This window comes from Aulonocara sp. 'chitande type north' Nkhata Bay, linkage group LG7, assembly GCF_057382095.1.
Source record: "Aulonocara sp. 'chitande type north' Nkhata Bay isolate Kocher_YH1m ecotype deep benthic linkage group LG7, A_spYH_male_GT1.1, whole genome shotgun sequence".
Classification (NCBI taxonomy): Eukaryota; Metazoa; Chordata; class Actinopteri; order Cichliformes; family Cichlidae; genus Aulonocara; species Aulonocara sp. 'chitande type north' Nkhata Bay.
The window spans coordinates 28,756,303-28,775,144 of NC_141350.1; the positions used below are offsets into that span (position 1 = coordinate 28,756,303).

General features: G+C 41.9%; 2 protein-coding genes across 4 annotated transcripts; one reads left to right on the top strand and one right to left on the bottom strand.

Moving 5' to 3' along the window:
* Positions 1-499: 499 nt before the first annotated feature.
* On the top strand, positions 500-9,619 carry LOC147325368 (caspase-7-like). Of its 2 annotated transcripts, XM_086299887.1 has the most exons (6): positions 500-968; positions 5,545-5,684; positions 5,827-6,031; positions 6,673-6,836; positions 6,947-7,073; positions 7,734-9,619. In XM_086299887.1, exons 3-6 carry the CDS (start codon positions 5,905-5,907, stop codon positions 8,045-8,047), a joined length of 732 nt encoding a protein of 243 aa, XP_086156013.1. In that variant the 5' UTR covers positions 500-968; positions 5,545-5,684; positions 5,827-5,904; the 3' UTR covers positions 8,048-9,619. The 2 variants fall into 2 exon arrangements, with proteins under 2 accessions (XP_086156013.1, XP_086156012.1); XM_086299886.1 differs by lacking the exons at positions 500-968; positions 5,545-5,684 and having other exon boundaries at positions 5,703-6,031.
* LOC147325369 (caspase-7-like) lies at positions 9,581-17,979 on the bottom strand. Of its 2 annotated transcripts, XM_086299888.1 has the most exons (5): positions 17,737-17,979; positions 13,451-13,614; positions 13,214-13,340; positions 11,749-11,811; positions 9,583-10,076 (listed from the first exon to the last, which is right to left on the bottom strand). In XM_086299888.1, exons 1-5 carry the CDS (start codon positions 17,930-17,932, stop codon positions 9,832-9,834), a joined length of 795 nt encoding a protein of 264 aa, XP_086156014.1. In that variant the 5' UTR covers positions 17,933-17,979; the 3' UTR covers positions 9,583-9,831. The 2 variants fall into 2 exon arrangements, with proteins under 2 accessions (XP_086156015.1, XP_086156014.1); XM_086299889.1 differs by lacking the exon at positions 11,749-11,811 and having other exon boundaries at positions 9,581-10,076.
* Positions 17,980-18,842: the final 863 nt, after the last annotated feature.

An 18,842-nucleotide genomic window follows, 5' to 3' on the forward strand; every position in this document is an offset into this window, starting at 1 on the left:
TGGGCACTGTGGTGATGATAGTGGATCCCCATCTTCCCAGAGCATCATGGCCTGTTGGGAAGATCAACAGGGTATTCCCCGGAGCTGATGGTTTGATCCGATCTGCAGAAGTGGACGTAAAGGACCGTACCTACGTACGCCCAGTGAGCCGCCTTATTCGACTACCTGCAGTACCAGAACAAAATGGACAGTAAATGACATTCTGCAAACTTGCGAGGGCAAGTTTGGGGGCGGCTGTTCTGAAGGCAGGACTGTGATGCAGTTTTCTGCCTCAGTGACATTTGAAAACCTAAAACTTAAAATTGTCCGTAGCCTGCTGTTGTTACCACTGTCCTGTTTTAAATCGATACTAACTAGCTAACTGACCGAATGCCCATTAACCTTAGAACTCCTGTTGTGTGTGTGTGTGCGTGCGTGTGTGTTTTGGGGCCACCCTGGGGCGCACACATGTCAGTGCGCCCCAGGGTGGCTGTGACTACAATGTAGCTTGCCAGCACCAGTGTGTGAATGTGTGGATGACTGGATGCGTAAAGCGCTTTGGGGTCCTTAGGGACTAGTAAAGCGCTATACAAATACAGGCCATTTACCATTTTTTTTGTACAGAGAGACAGCCAGGTTCATAATGGATATAAGGAAGTTGTTTTTGTTTTTTGTTTTGTTTTTTTTTAAAAGGAGCCACATTCAGGTAAAAGTGTAAAATCAAACGATCCGTCAATCAAGAATAATGTTGGATCAGTGTTTCAATATTTATATCTTTTATTAGATATTCATGTGGTTTGGTTATTTTCCTTTTGGTTGAAAGTAGACTGAGAGAGGACTTTGTGTTAGCGATTTTAATAGTATTTTTTCATATTAATGTAATTTATCATCTAACTGAATACAATCTATTTGTGTATGATTGTCAGTCCAAAGAGGGAGAGAGGAAAGAGGAGAACGTGAGGAGAAAGTACAAGGTCAGGAAGAACCAGGTAAGAAAACAGACAGGGAACAGTGACAGGCAAAACAGAAACTGTTAAACTGACAAAGAGAAAAAACCAGATTTTACTCAAACAATCTGGAAGTTGTGTCCTCCCTATATTAAAGCTGCTGTACAGAATCTGCAAAACAAACTGGGTTGAAACATTTGACCCTCTTTAACAACATTCCAATATAACATTATCATTGATTGGGGAGATTAAAATTAATAATATATTTTTATGTGGTTCAACCACAACTCTAATAAAACCTCAGCCAGTAATAGGTAGGCCAACTTTTGGACTGTCCAGTTGTCTGTATGACTGCTGCAGTACGTGCGCCACATTTGCGCACTATCAGAAAGAGCCAAACGGCCCTGGTGGAGTGAGGAGCTGTAAAGAGAAGTGCTCTGTTTCTAAAAATGTTAAACTTTTTACAGTGTGTACCACCTGAAAGTACCACTATGAAAGCATGAAACCCATAAATCTTACAACACAAAATTTGTATTATTAAATTAGATTTTTATTTGTAATAATTTATTCTGTTTTGGGAGTGTTTTTTATGTATCTGTATTATATTATACATACACATTAAAAGTGAATCTCTGTCCAAACAATGCACTCAGTTTACTTTTTACTCACTATGAGCATCACTCATTATTCTCCCCCAGTAATTAAGGTTAGGATATGTTTTCTTTTTTATTCCAATCCATTCTTCTTTTGCAGCATTTAAATAACCTTGATCAGATTTGATGGTTTTGTTACAGACTTTTCAGAAAAGTGTTTTGCTTTTCTTTCACAAATATGGGGATTAAATTGTGTTAAAATGTACAAAACAGTGATGTCATGTTTTGAGACGAGGACCCAGGGACAGAGAGACTTGATGAATTTAAGAATCTTATGATTTATCTTGCCAGGCTGGGCAGCTCTCTGGGTGAAAAGCTCTAATCCTAGAATCGCCCCTGGTTAAGCGACTGGAAAAGAAAAATTTAATTTAATATATTTATTTATGTTTTTTTGTTCATTATTTGTTTGTATAATTGAAGACTGTTAAATGAAATTAATGAGTGGATTAATCCCAGATTATCCCAGATTAAGAAATTACATCATCAAAGCAGTGAAACATAATAACACATGCATAACAAATAATAAAGGAATTCAAGGATCAATAAAAAATGGAAACAATAAAACTACCTGAATAAATGAGTAAATAAAGAAATATTATAAAATAAATAAATACTTGAATAAATGAATGATAAAACGTTATAAATGTAATACAAATAATTGCAAATATGTAAATAAAGCAAATCAAGATATGAATCTTTTTCTTCTTCTTCCAAGTGCTTCCTTTAGGTGGTGCCACAGTGGATCATCTGCCTCCATCAATCCTTTCTGTTTGATTTATTTTGCCTGAAACAAATATTTAAATAACATCAGAATAACAAATAGATGGTTAAATTGATACATTTAAATATCTAAGGATTCCCAGAGTGTGGACCAAAGGTGCTGCAGGTGGGCTGCAGTAATAACTGAAGGTCATTGTAGTATTAATCATTTATCGCCAGCAGCGTGTGATTTTTATGTCATTTTAAATAAAAAATGTGTAATCACTGTGACAGAATTAAGATCTTTGATTGGGTCATAAATGTGTGGGACAGCAGCATTCTTGACTTTAGGAATGAGTGATCTAATTAAATAGTGAGGAATAGATAAATAGATAGAGGCCATGATGGAGGGGTCAATCAAATTAGATGTGTGGATGTTGGAGGATGAGATTCCCACAGAGGATCAGTTTGGAAATCAAGGCGGGAATTAAAAGAAAGACATACAGAGAGAAAGAAGGAAGAAGAAGACATAGAGTGAATATCTACAGAAATTAAACAATAAATAATTTTTTACTTAAATATTTTGGAGGGATATGCAAATGTCTATTTTTTTAATTATTTGTAAGGACTACATTTTGTATTTATAAATGATCAACTTCTTGTTTTTTCTACTGAATTAATGTTTTTTTCTGTTGTGTGTGGGAGCAGCCGACCTCATCGAGAATTTCCTTTGGGATGAAGTCTGATGAATTAAAATGAAATAAAGACGGGTGTTCGTGCACATATGTGAGCGTGTTCAAGGATTCCTGGAATGCTTTGATTTGTTTACGTGTTATTTTTTATGGACACCTTGTTCCCGTGTGCGGCAGGAAAAGCAGGTTTCCTCTGAGGCATGAGATGCTGATAGGTCAGGCGTGTGACCTGTGATCAAAGTTTACGAGCAGCTGACAGATTAATTCATGAGTGTGACTACAGCAGACAGCACAGCGCAAACAGCTACGTTCCTCACTCACTTCAATCTCTGCAGCAGTCAACCTTGTCCAGACTCCACCACATTACATCTGCATGAGTCAGTCTGTTCTTTATTTATAGAGTGTGTCTCATTACATGCAAACTCAACAAGCTTAAAAAATTAAATCATTGTTTTAATATAGTGCAAAATTACAACAACAGTCACATCAAGGTGCTTTACACTGTAAGCTAGAGACCCTACAACAATACAGAGAAAACCTATCAATCACACAACCCCCTGTGAGCAAGACTTTGGTGACAGTGGGAAGGAAAAAAATCCCTTTAAAGTGGAATAAACCTCTGGGAGAACCAGACTCAGAGAGGACTCTGCTGTAACTGGGGGTGAGGGGAGGAAGACAGGACAAAGACGCAGAACATAAAACCAAAAACCCCTTGTTATCTCGTAGGGACACTTTAACTTCCCCTCAGTTCATCTGCTGCCTGAAACATGAAGCTCAGATAGTCAGCAGTCAGTCAGTCCCGTCAGACACCCATAGACACTTCTTGATCGTGTTTGTGCTGCTGGAGCATTTTTAATGACTTCATCTGACCAATAATATGTCCGCTAGGGCTATGACCAAAATCTCATATCCTGATATAAAACATTTATCATCCCGACAATGATATATATGACAAAAATGTTAAATTTTCTTTAAATTCTGTGAATCCCGGGCAATTCAACTTGTGTGAAGTGTTTTCAGGTGGGCATCATGCACCCGGAGTTGAGTGTATCGACCGATGCGTGAAACAATGCATTTTTAGACATAGGTTGTAACGGCTCCAATTTTCTTTGTGATTATTTATTGCACGGGGAAAAGCCTGTTGTAACGTTTGAGTCTAAGGTTTATTTTCAGCACCAGACGGCTGTGTTTTGCTTCTCATCCATAAACTCTCCATACTCTTTCACATGATTCTTGCGTAGTGTCAGGGTTCTCGGTCGGTTCGACCCAGCATTTTGAGTTTATCATGTTTTGGTTTATTTTTGAATGATCGTTTTGTTACTCTTGTGCTTTGTTGATTATTATTAGAATTCTATCTTTCTGTTTATTCGTTTTCAAGGATTTGTTGTCTCATGTATAGTTTGAGTTCCATGTGTTATTTTCTGTCTGCCTCTCAGTGTTGAGTCTGTGTCTTTGTGTAGTGATTTCGTGTTTCCTGTTTTATTGTGAAGGTCTGCGTCTCATGTGAGTGTATTCAGTTTTACCTCCCTTGTCTCGTCTCGTTAATTACTTCCAGCTGTGTCCCCCACCTGTGTGTAATCGCCCTGTGTTTCTCTGAGTGTATTTAAGTCGTGTATTCTGTTGTAATAGTTGCTGGTCCGTCTGTCCATCCACCGTGTTTCATCTGTGTGTTCTCCCTGCTGTCCATCGTCATTTACCTCTACCAATCCTCCTTCATGTTTGTGTTCATGTTCAGTAGATTAGTTCTTTCCAGTATAGTTTAGCTTAATCTCTGTTTGCCATTTTTTCCCCTGTGCTTTGTGTTTCAATAAACCGCCTTCACATCTTCACGAGTGCCTGCAATTGGATCCTCCTTTATTTTTCCCCACACAGCTCATCTCACTCACCGTGACACATAGGTGGTAGAAGAGGTTTGCCGTGTTTGAGTCTGAGGTGGGGACCAGTTTCATGCATAATTTGCATAGTACAGTTTTCTGGTCCGTGTCAGACTTTTCATAACCAAACCATGTCAATGCTACAGAGGGAGCCCCTCGTTTAGAAATAAGGTCCTCGATTTGTTTTGAATGGTCCTTCTGCTTGTCATAATTTCAGTTTATTATTTTTTATAAATCTCAACAGGATCTTCAGCTTCATTGTGAAAGGTTTATGTGGAAAACAAACAAATGGAAGGCAGAGCCACACAGTGGGTTTACCATCATTGTTGCTAACGACAACGTGTAAAAACAGTTGCGTAGTGTGGTTATTTTAAATATAAGAGAAAGAGAGAACTTAATATAGCCACTACAGGGACCTGATTTTAAACCATCTGTCTGGAGTTTTCAGGATCACTGAAAGATTCAGACGACCAAACAAACCCCACAGCCAGTGAAGTAGAATAAGGCAGAATAAAGTGGAAACACTTACTTTTATTTAGGTTTTTACTCACAGGGGTGGCAAAAGTCTTGCTTGGAGTGAAACAAACTTTATTTGTAAAGATGACAAACACAAACTTCACATTTTTAGTAAAGTGTTTTTATTAAAATCAAAAATCATAAAAGGCTTTAAAAACTCCTCGATTGTTTTCTGTTACTGCAGGAAAATGTTTGTGTGCCGTGAAATGATGACATGTCATCCGTGAGTGGAACACACCTGGATATCTGGCACAGCGAGAAAAAACATGAAGTTGTGTAAGACTTGAGCACATAAGGCTGATAAGGCAGCAGAGGAAGTTCCAGGTAAGGTAAAGAGGTGTGGTCACACCTTTACAGCTCAGGGGCTCTTAAAATACTTTCAGTGCAGAGCCAGGAGCTTAAATCTGACAGACACTCACAGAGACAGAGCTCAGCGGACCTCAGCTACATCACCATGTCCCAGCAGAGACGACCAGTGGGTGGGAAGGCTGAGGTGAACCGGGCAGTGGTGGTGTCCGTGGCCGAGTTTTACCCCGGGGTGAAGATGGGGAACAGGGCCGGAGCCAAGAGGGATGCCAAGAGGCTCCACAGTACCCTCAGCAGGCGGGGCTTTAAGGTGGAGTTGCACAGCGACCTGAGCGGCGCCGAAATCTACGAGCTGTTTGAGAAAGGTAACCAATCGCATCACCCCGAAAAGCCCACTTCCAACAATAAAAACAGGACGCAAAACATTCTAACTTTATTTAAACACAGCACAGAGACAAAATATTTAAATTGAGAGAGCTTTCAGCCAAGAACTCATTCATTTAAAAAAACAGCTGATGTCACAGAAACTCAGAGGGGGCGGGGCATCAGTGCCCACAGCAGGGCCTGCGTCTGTGAGCCCAGATAAGGAAACATTTGCAGCTCCATCTCCCTGACAGACACGCAGCTTTAACATTACAGTCTCTGTGTGTGTGTCCACACACACAGACACACCTCTGTTCTATTTACAGGTAAAGGTGAGGCTTACACTGCCCTGACACTCATTGGTGACATGCCAGTGCTGACTGATACATTTGTAATTATATAACATGTGAGGATGTGATTATATGAGTGTGTTTTACAGTGATGGTGATTAAACACTGTTACAACTGATTTCCACTCATAGATCAAACATAGGTCATAAAGTTTCATTAGTTTGAATCTTCTGCATGTGAACGTAAACACAGGCTGGCATACCTGCTGCCATGTATCCAGTGGTATGGCTGCTGTGAGAATGCTGACTGAGGGTCACTGACAGCACTACTGTCTGTTTGTGTCTGTTCTGCAGAGAGCAGGCGGCCCGTGAAGGACTGCTTCCTGGCTGTCTTGTCGTCTCACGGGGAGGAGGACTGCGTGTTCGGAGCCGACGGCAAACCCGTCCGGCTGTCTCGGATCTTCGCATATTTTGACAACGAGTGCATGGAGAATAAGGCCAAAGTGTTCCTCATACAGGTAGGTGGCAGAAGGGCGAGGACAACATGAGTTTAGGTCGTGTCGAGGGAATCAAATGATCTGTTTTCTTCTGTGATGCTGAGGTCATCCTCTTGATGCTGTCTCTGCAGGCGTGTCGCGGAGACGCTCTGGATGATGGAGTGGAGGTGGACTCGGCCGGTGACGCCACCGACTGCAGCTTCTCCCTCCACCTCTCAGTTCCTGTAGATACAGCTGTGATGTATGCCACGCCCCCAGGTAAACACCAAGCCTTCAACAGACCACCACCACTACCCTCTAAACCTCCTCAGCGGCCACTCAGACCTCCTAAACTACCCTTCAAACCTCCTGACAGGCAGCATAACCATTTTATCCATCCCTAGAACCTCCACAGTTACCATGAAACATAGAAATTAAACCATCTTTATGACAACTGCAACACTTGCAATATGATCACATCTCTTCAGGGACTTTTAAGACCTACCAAAGGACTTCTAAACCTCCTTAGTAACCAGAGAAATCTTCTATACTACCCATTAACCTCCTCTATGACTACTGAAATCATTTTAACTGTTCATGGAATCTCCTCACCTGCCACAAAAGTGCCCAACTACCTGTAGACTCTCCCCAATTACTGCAGACCTCTAACTTCCTCTGAGGCCCGCATACCTTTCCAGCTGATCCTGGAGAACCTCCTTCATGACGCACAAACACATTAAAAAAAAAACCTCAGAGCTTTTTTGGTTGGCAGAAACCTTTATATGATGGTTGATACAACAACACAAGTCCGACTCCGGATACTAATAAATCGTGATTTTCTTTCTCAGTTATGTCCTCAGGAGCTCTCAGAATTCTTCAGAGGTTGTACGTGTTTAACCATGTCAGATTTCTCTGTTTACCTCCTCCTCTCTCCATCAGGTTACGGAGCCTTCATGAGCCCGCTTGGATCCGTCTTCCTTCAGACGTTCTGCACTTTGTTGGAGGACGAGGCCCATCAGAACCTGGAGCTGACTCGCCTGATGACCCGCCTCTCCCACAGGGTGGCCTACACCTTCCAGGCCAAAGGTCGTGAGCTGGGCGGGAAGAAAGAGATGCCGTGCTTCCTGACACGACTGACCAGAGAGGTGTTCCTGTCCTCAGAGTCAGAGAGAGCCGGAAAAGCAGAGGGAATCTCAGCCACATTACTGGTTGGTACTGAGAGCACCAGAACACGGACACCTTCCATCAGTTAGACCAAATCACGGCAGAGCACATGGAGGAATGGAAATGATCTTGTTTTTGTGTGGTGTCGTTCTAAAACTGTGTGAAGAAAATGTTTAGCATGTCCTGTACATATGTATGTATGCACTTTATTATTTATCTGCAAATACACAATGTTTGATACAGTCACGGGTCTGCTTGGTCTATTTCCTGAACATCTGTCAGTAACAGGCGTAAATCATCATGCCTGACCAGGTAAACGTGTTTATAGGACGATGCAGACATCGTAAACACACTGGAGCCTGAGCTGGAAACCCTGCACGTTCTTTTTTACAGAGTGGTTGGTGAGATGCAGGGGTAACTTCTGTGAGGCTCATTAATGCTGAATATATCTGCAGGTCAGGGAAGCTCTTTCTGACATCTGAAAACATCTGGACTCTGTGAAGCAGAAACAGGTCAGGAGAGCTGAAAAGCATGAGAGTTTGATCTGCCGTCTGTAGCTCTGCACTGACCTGCGGATGATTTTGTGGAGAGGTCTGTGAACTTGCTCTGTCTTTCCAAGCTTGTGACGTTAGAGAACGAGGATGATGATGTTTGTTTCACGCCTTCAGATTTTAATCATGTGGTCAGAATAAACTCAGTTTGTGACAGGAGCTTCTTTTTTTTACCTTTGTGAATGTAACACTGGAACTATTTTGCTTCTAGAGCACCACTGAATATCCATGTAACGTGTCTAAGCTGTGAATGAAGAGGGTGTAGTGATGTGATGGAGCAGTTGTGGGGAAGTGAAACAGCTGAGTTCTGGGAAATGTCGTGCTGTGTGTCAGACATGAATCATAAATGTGTTGCAGGTACTAAACTGAAAGTAGATGAAGGAAGGCCTCAGGACAAAACCGCTCCCACACCTCTGTGAGCGTAAACTTCCCGACCTGCTGACTGCTCATTCCACGTCACATGATCTGCTTTATTACATATTCAGTGATAACAGGTGTGGACTCTGTAAGTTCTGGTTCACGTCCAGACAGGAAGTACTCAAACCCAGACAGACTGACTTTATGTGATCCCACACGTGTCTCTGTATGAACACACACCTGCTGACTCAAGGAGATGACTCAGAAACATCTCCACCTAAGATTCTCACAACTCCTGTAAGAGGACAAAATATGTGAAATGTAAATCCAGCCTGACCCTGCAGGTTGATTGGTCACCTGTTAACAGATGTAAAGTTCAAACCCTCACCTGGTTTCTGGTTTAAATGCTTAAACATGTGACTCATCCACAGCTGTACCTTCACACTGCTGATGAAGAGGTTAAAACTTTTAAATTACTGTTTATACCGACCTGTTAGACTCACATATGCAGTAAATCTTACATTTTATTGTTAAACATGTGACGGTGTTCTTCAGACTGACACTTTAGTTTAGGAATAATCTTTTTCTTCAACCAACAATTCAAGATTTATTTGTAATGTCTCAATACAGGAGTAGAAATTTTTAAGCACTATAAAAGATTTCTGCACCTACTCCAAATTACTGTTTTTTATTATTAAAAACTACCTGCTGTTAATTTCTGATACTCAATTATTTGTTCATATTCAGATGTATTTATCAAAGGAAAAATAAATGCAGATATAAAAATGTGTGACTACGTGGATAATGAGTGAATAAGTGAAGAAATAACCTTCATAAATGAGAAAATAAGCTCCAGTTTATTGCAGTCGCATTAAAGTGGATCAATGAACAGCTGAAGTTTGTGAAACTTCTCAAAAAATGGTGACACAACATCTTCAAGAACTTTAGGAAAACCTTTCCCAGGATCAGAGATCTTCTCTCTCTGACTCTGAGGACAGGAACACCTCTCTGGTCAGTCGTGTCAGGAAGCACGGCATCTCTTTCTTCCCGCCCAGCTCACGACCTTTGGCCTGGAAGGTGTAGGCCACCCTGTGGGAGAGGCGGGTCATCAGGCGAGTCAGCTCCAGGTTCTGATGGGCCTCGTCCTCCAACAAAGTGCAGAACGTCTGAAGGAAGACGGATCCAAGCGGGCTCATGAAGGCTCCGTAACCTGATGGAGAGAGGAGGAGGTAAACAGAGATACTGGTCTCTGGACCGTGGTGAAAAATCTGCAGATTATTGATTCAGACAAATGTCACCACCAGGTGTCAAAAATGAAGAGGTTCTGTGGTCTCTTCAAAGGTGTTAGAGTTTTCAGAGAGGGTTCTGTAGGATTTGGACAACACTACTAAAACACTACTTGAGTTGTCAGGAAAAGGTTCTAGAGGTCCTCACAAAGTTGTAGGACTCACTGAGGAAGTTGCACTGGTATTTTAAGTTTAAGGGATCCTGGAGAAAGGGAGCCTTGAGGAGATTAGACTGGTCAGTGAGAAGGTTCAAGGTTCTCTGGTAGGCTGGTTATGGCCAGAGAGACTTAAACAGCTGTTTGAAAAGTGAACTTAATATTTAGGATGAAGAAGGTCACCTAGATTCAGTTAGGAATGTGCAGTGGTCATTACAGAGGTTCAAGGGCTTTGTAGTCATTGTGGAGCCTCTAAGTGTAGTTCACGAGGTTTCAGTTGTCAATAAAATGTTTGAGGGGTCTTTAGGATGCTGTAGCAGTCACTGGGGAAGTTTTATGATCACAAAAAAGGTTCAACAGATTCTTTAGAAGATAGAGGTCTGCAGTAATTGGGGAGAGTCTACAGGTAGTTGGGCACTTTTGTGGCAGGTGAGGAGATTCCATGAACAGTTAAAATGATTTCAGTAGTCATAGAGGAGGTTAATGGGTAGCAGGGGCGATTCTAGGATTAGAGCTTTGGAGGTGCTGAGCACCCAGAGAGCTGCCCAGCCAGGCAAGATAAATCATAAGATTCTTAAATTCATCAAGTCTCTCTGTCCCTGGGTCCTTGTCTCAAAACATGACATCACTGTTTTGTACATTTTAACACAATTTAATCCCCATATTTGTGAAAGAAAAGCAAAAAACTGTAACAAAACCATCAAATCTGATCAAGGTTATTTAAATGCTACAAAAGAAGAATGGATTGGAATAAAAAAAAAAAATACATATCCTAACCTTCATTACTGGGGGAGAATAATGAGTGATGCTCATAGTGAGTAAAAAGTAAACTGAGTGCATTGTTTGGACAGAGATTCACTTTTAAAGTGTATATATAATATAATACAGATACATAAAAAACACTCCCAAAACAGAATAAATTATTACAAATAAAAATCTAATTTAATAATACAAATTTTGTGTTGTAAGATTTATGGGTTTCATGCTTTCATAGTGGTACTTTCAGGTGGTACACACTGTAAAAAGTTTAACATTTTTAGAAACAGAGCACTTCTCTTTACAGCTCCTCACTCCACCAGGGCCGTTTGGCTCTTTCTGATAGTGCGCAAATGTGGCGCACGTACTGCAGCAGTCATACAGACAACTGGACAGTCCAAAAGTTGGCCTACCTATTACTGGCTGAGGTTTTATTAGAGTTGTGGTTGAACCACATAAAAATATATTATTAATTTTAATCTCCCCAATCAATTATAATGTTATATTGGAATGTTGTTAAAGAGGGTCAAATGTTTCAACCCAGTTTGTTTTGCAGATTCTGTACAGCAGCTTTAATATAGGGAGGACACAACTTCCAGATTGTTTGAGTAAAATCTGTTTTTTTCTCTTTGTCAGTTTAACAGTTTCTGTTTTGCCTGTCACTGTTCCCTGTCTGTTTTCTTACCTGGTTCTTCCTGACCTTGTACTTTCTCCTCACGTTCTCCTCTTTCCTCTCTCCCTCTTTGGACTGACAATCATACACAAATAGATTGTATTCAATTAGATGATAAATTACATTAATATGAAAAAATACTATTAAAATCGCTAACACAAAGTCCTCTCTCAGTCTACTTTCAACCAAAAGGAAAATAACCAAACCACATGAATATCTAATAAAAGATATAAATATTGAAACACTGATCCAACATTATTCTTGATTGACGGATCGTTTGATTTTACACTTTTACCTGAATGTGGCTCCTTTTAAAAAAAAACAAAACAAAAAACAAAAACAACTTCCTTATATCCATTATGAACCTGGCTGTCTCTCTGTACAAAAAAAATGGTAAATGGCCTGTATTTGTATAGCGCTTTACTAGTCCCTAAGGACCCCAAAGCGCTTTACGCATCCAGTCATCCACACATTCACACACTGGTGCTGGCAAGCTACATTGTAGCCACAGCCACCCTGGGGCGCACTGACATGTGTGCGCCCCAGGGTGGCCCCAAAACACACACGCACGCACGCACGCACACACACACACACACACACACACACACACACAACAGGAGTTCTAAGGTTAATGGGCATTCGGTCAGTTAGCTAGTTAGTATCGATTTAAAACAGGACAGTGGTAACAACAGCAGGCTACGGACAATTTTAAGTTTTAGGTTTTCAAATGTCACTGATTTTACTGCAGTGTAGGACAAATTGTAGGGTAGCAAACATCGCTGGAAAACAAGTTTTTTTACACCCTGGTTACCTGGTGTAATGTTTTTCAGTAAAAAGAAACATGGTCTGACTCCTACCAACTATATAAAGAGTAACTGAAGGTTAAATGCAGCTAATATGTCCTGTTTTAAGCCAGGCACTCACACCTCTGCTCCGCTGCGTCTCAGCCACCATCGCTCTGGCAGCAACGGCGCTAGAGCCAGAACAGGGGAGAGCTGGAACAAACCATTTTGGGAGGGGGGGGGGTTTATACATACTTTTGTTGTTAAAATGTTCCATCTCAATTACGTACTGTATGCTTTTTATATTTTTAGCAGTGTGTCACACAAACAGCAAATATTGTCAAAAAAGTAAGAAATCTTTGGGGGTGCTTTGATTTGTGACATCTAAAATCTTTGGGGGGCTAAAATCGCCCCTGATGGGTAGTATAGAAGATTTCTCTGGTTACTAAGGAGGTTTAGAAGTCCTTTGGTAGGTCTTAAAAGTCCCTAAAGAGATGTGATCATATTGCAAGTGTTGCAGTTGTCATAAAGATGGTTTAAGTTCTATGTTTCACGGTAACTGTGGAGGTTCTAGGGATGGATAAAATGGTTATGCTGCCTGTCAGGAGGTTTGAAGGGTAGTTTAGGAGGTCTGAGTGGCCGCTGAGGAGGTTTAGAGGGTAGTGGTGGTGGTCTGTTGAAGGCTTGGTGTTTACCTGGGGGCGTGGCATACATCACAGCTGTATCTACAGGAACTGAGAGGTGGAGGGAGAAGCTGCAGTCGGTGGCGTCACCGGCCGAGTCCACCTCCACTCCATCATCCAGAGTGTCTCCGCGACACGCCTGCAGAGACAGCATCAAGAGGATGACCTCAGCATCACAGAAGAAAACAGATCATTTGATTCCCTCGACACGACCTAAACTCATGTTGTCCTCGCCCTTCTGCCACCTACCTGTATGAGGAACACTTTGGCCTTATTCTCCATGCACTCGTTGTCAAAATATGCGAAGATCCGAGACAGCCGGACGGGTTTGCCGTCGGCTCCGAACACGCAGTCCTCCTCCCCGTGAGACGACAAGACAGCCAGGAAGCAGTCCTTCACGGGCCGCCTGCTCTCTGCAGAACAGACACAAACAGTTGTGCCGTCAGCAGAGATGGGCAGTAACTCGTTACTGTAATCCGATTACTTTTTCGAGTAACGAGTAAAGTAAGGGATTACTATTGCAAAAAAGATAATTAGATTACTGTTACTTTCCCATAAGTACGCTGCATTACTGCGTTAATAAAACCGTGATTTATTTGCGAGAGTGTCTCATGACAATGACGTAAGTGCGACGTTCGTGGCAACAGCTGTGTGCAGATCAACAATGGATAATATAACGAGTGCAGGAGAGAGTATGAGCGTGCAGCGTTTAAAGCGTGGAAGTACTGACCTTACATTGAGTTTGATTCCGTAATAAGTGACAAAAACATTAGCGTCTGTTGTGTGTGGGAAGAAAAGTTCTTTTTACAGCGAAAAAACCCCTAAATGTCCGAGCAAGCACCAAATACGCTGCTGCTGGAACCTGAAATTCACAGAGAAACTCCCAGATCCTTCCACTGACATGATGGCTGCGGCACACCTGCACCAGGGCAAACCTCCGCCTGCCCCACTTCTGCTATATAGGTTAAAATAGAGCAACAGGACCGCTGAGACTTTGATTTTATTTATTTTCTTCTGTGTTTTACTTGCATCTATTTGAAAGAGAGAGTGTAAACACAAAAAATATTTTATTTTATGTGCTGGAATGTGCAGACAATAGGTTTAAATGTTAAACAAATGTCTTCCAGTCAGAGAATGTTGCATATAATTTAATGTTTGCTTGATGCATAAAGTTAAAAGATTAAAACTGATAAAACAAGTATTAAAAAGAGACTTTTTCATTTGATTACATTTTGTATGATGGATTATGCAGAAAAAGTAGAAATGGGCTGAAAGATCTATCGCTTTATCACCTATTTAGGGGATAAATCATGTTTTAAAAAGTAACTAAGTAACTAATTACTTTTGAAAATAAGTAATCAGTAAAGTAACTGGATTACTTTTTTCGGGAAGTAACCAGTAATTAGTTACTGATTACTTTTTTCAAGTAACTTGACCAACTTTGGCCGTCAGTGACCCTCAGTCAGCATTCTCACAGCAGCCATAACACTGGATACAGTGGGGCAAAAAGTATTTAGTCAGCCACCGATTGTGCAAGTTCCCCCACCTAAAATGATGACAGAGGTCAGTAATTTGCACCAGAGGTACACTTCAACTGTGAGAGACAGAATGTGAAAAAAAAAAATCCATGAATTCACATGGTAGGATTTGTAAAGAATTTATTCGTAAATCAGGGTGGAAAATAAGTATTTGGTCAATGACAAAAATACAACTCAATACTTTGTAACATAACCTTTGTTGGCAATAACAGAGGTCAAACGTTTACTATAGGTCTTTACCAGGTTTGCACACACAGTAGCTGGTATTTCGGCCCATTCCTCCATGCAGATCTTCTCGAGAGCAGTGATGTTTTGGGGCTGTCGCCGAGCAACACGGACTTTCAACTCCCGCCACAGATTTTCTATGGGGTTGAGGTCTGGAGACTGGCTAGGCCACTCTAGGACTTTCAAATGCTTCTTACGGAGCCACTCCTTTGTTGCCCGGGCGGTGTGTTTTGGATCATTGTCATGTTGGAAGACCCAGCCTCGTTTCATCTTCAAAGTTCTCACTGATGGAAGGAGGTTTTGGCTCAAAATCTCACGATACATGGCCCCATTCATTCTGTCCTTAACACGGATCAGTCGTCCTGTCCCCTTGGCAGAAAAACAGCCCCATAGCATGATGTTTCCACCCCCATGCTTCACAGTAGGTATGGTGTTCTTGGGATGCAACTCAGTATTCTTCTTCCTCCAAACACGACGAGTTGAGTTTATACCAAAAAGTTCTACTTTGGTTTCATCTGACCACATGACATTCTCCCAATCCTCTGCTGTATCATCCATGTGCTCTCTGGCAAACTTCAGACGGGCCTGGACATGCACTGGCTTCAGCAGCGGAACACGTCTGGCACTGTGGGATTTGATTCCCTGCCGTTGTAGTGTGTTACTGATGGTGACCTTTGTTACTTTGGTCCCAGCTCTCTGCAGGTCATTCACCAGGTCCCCCCGTGTGGTTCTGGGATCTTTGCTCACCATTCTCATGATCATTGTGACCCCACGGGATGAGATCTCGCGTGGAGCCCCAGATCGAGGGAGATTATCAGTGGTCTTGTATGTCTTCCATTTTCTGATGATTGCTCCCACAGTTGATTTTTTCACACCAAGCTGCTTGCCTATTGTAGATTCACTCTTCCCAGTCTGGTGCAGGTCTACAATACTTTTCCTGGTGTCCTTCGAAAGCTCTTTGGTCTTGGCCACGGCGGAGTTTGGAGTCTGACTGTTTGAGGCTGTGGACAGGTGTCTTTTATACAGATGATGAGTTCAAACAGGTGCCATTCATACAGGTAACGAGTGGGGGACAGAAAAGCTTCTTACAGAAGACGTTACAGGTCTGTGAGAGCCAGAGATTTTCCTTGTTTGAGGTGACCAAATACTTATTTTCCACCCTAATTTACGAATAAATTCTTTACAAATCCTACCATGTGAATTCATGGATTTTTTTTCACATTCTGTCTCTCACAGTTGAAGTGTACCTCTGGTGCAAATTACTGACCTCTGTCATCATTTTAGGTGGGGGAACTTGCACAATCGGTGGCTGACTAAATACTTTTTTGCCCCACTGTACATGGCAGCAGGTATGCACGTGCTCAATGCACATGCGCCTCGTCTGCAGAGTGGTTACTCATGAGAAACAGGAACACTGAAGCAAAAGCCAGCCTGTCTTTATTTTTTATTACCATCTAATAAGTTGTTAGTAATTAAATAGGTGTTACACTGCAGTTCCTCTGACATCCAGCAGAGGCAGCAGGGAGTCTGTCCCCATGTTCTTCCATGTTAAAACTAGTAAACATCTTTACAGTCTGATACACAAACTGTTTGGTCTCTCTGCATAATTTCTTAACCCATACCTGTTTAAACTGGATTAAGGCTTAAAGTGTGCATTATTAGGGCCGTGGCCTCTTTGACAAACAGGTGGATGGTGACACAGGTGGCTGTTGCTGCTAGCTATCTGCTAGCTTCACCTCAGCTAACTGAAGTGCAAAAGCAGCCCAGCATAGCCAGGCTTTCTCTGTTTTAGCTGGATTAAATCCAGTCTGAGTTGACCGGCATCACGATGGTGGTTACTGGTTAAGGCATGCATGATGTGACTCTGCGCAAAGCAAACATTATCAGTGGTGAAAGAGCTCTGAAGATTATAAAAATACAGCACCAAATACAGAGCTGGTGCTACTATAAGATCAGTGATTAGATACTTTATTGATCCCACATGGGAAATTGTTAAATGAGCCAACACACCTGGGCTACGTGACCAGTAGTCAGTCATGTGATCGTTCAGATAAGATAAACTTACGATGAACTTTTGTTTTGATGTTGGAGCGAATAAATGACGCACCTCGCCTGTCCTGTGAGAAGCAGGTTCTAGCCTGGAGCTGCTGAATGGCACAGTGAGCTGCTCACAGACACTCTACAGTCAGCTGATCATTCACCTCATCACGCTATGATTCAATTTGCCCTCCGGCCTGCAGCTGTTTGGGTCTTTAATATGTAATAATAGAAATAATATACAACATGGAAGCATCCATCAGTATATTCTTCTTCTTTCTTTAATGTATTAGAGCTAATCGGCACTCGTCTCATGGTGCTCAGAGCTGAAAGTCAATAAATCCATAAATCCATAGAGCAATACATAAATGTCCAGAGCTCGCTGTTCCAGAGTCAGATGCAGGTTTGCACACCTAAGCTGCGCTGTCACAGAGAAAAGAGGCTTTTTCCTTTAGACCGCTGCTGCCGTGAACTTTAACCTTTGACCTGATGGCATGCAGGGACAATAAGCATCTGACTGAGATGACTTTGCTGGGAAGTTTGTATGTGTGCAAGCTGCAGACCTGCTCAGAGCTCTGCATTTACACAGGCGGTCTCACCTGCTGATCAGCAGCACCTGGTTACCTGTGAGATGAGTGAGGCTGGACATGTTCACGCCCACCTGCACATGAGCCCATGCCCGCTGCAGGTGATTTATCCTTCAAACCACACATGATGCTTCCATGGAAATGTTACCTTGCACAAACAGCTCGTAGATTTCGTCACCGCTCAGGTCGCTGTGCAGCTCCACCTCGAAGCCTCGCCTGCTGAGGGTGCCGTGAAGCCTCTTGGCGTCTTTCTGGGCTCCGGCCCTGTTCCCCAGACTCACGCCGGGGTCAAACTGGGCCACGGACACTACCACAGCCCGGTTACTCCCTGCTCTGGCATCCATCACGCATCTGTTAGCTCTCCACCTGCAGCAGATGTGAAGGTTCAACCCCGCCTTCTGGCACACCTGACAGTGTGGTGGACTGCCCTGGACAGGTGTTGCACAACTATGTTTTTTCCTTTCCTGCAGGTAACACTGGTCACGATGCCCTCAGCTGTTTGAGTTTCACAATGAGTCAACACTCACCTGCAGACCATAAATCCAGCAGTTTGACAGCAGTGACGTGGCCCAGCACACTGCTAGGAATCAGCAACAACTGCAGGTCAAAGGTCAAGATGTGTCCTTCGGCCTGTGAGCAGCTCAGCTCACACATGAAAGGCGTGAGCTGAGTGCCTTTGATGTGTGAGATGAGAATAGCAGATTAGATGTGTTTCACTGTAATCTGAGATTAGCAGAAATGAAAATCTCAGTACAATTTATCATCTCTCCCCAGAGATTTATGATATTATAAACTTTAAATTAAACTTTAATATAAACTTTAATCCAAATTTTAAGGTTTTTTTTTTAATCACTGACTGATAAACAATGGTTTAATTTTTAACAGTTTTATCATCTAAGACAAAAAATTAAAAAACAGCAATTTTTCTGTATTCTTACACTGAACTGACAGTTTATTCTTTTTGGAAATGTGCATAAACTGCCATAAATCACTGGGACACAGTCAGGTTTTTTAAGTGATTTTTACTTTTATTTACTTAAAAAAAATTTTTTATGAAATCTTTAATCTTAGAAAGTATCTGGGGTTATTTCTTGATACAATACTCAACAAAAGACTCAAAAACAACACAAACTTCCACAAATCTACTACAAACTGGAACTGGGAACAACATGCTTTTTTGCACTTTTTGCATCTTGCACGTGTCTTCGTCCTGTTTTGTCTACAATATCCTGAACATAACTTTGTATTGTCTCT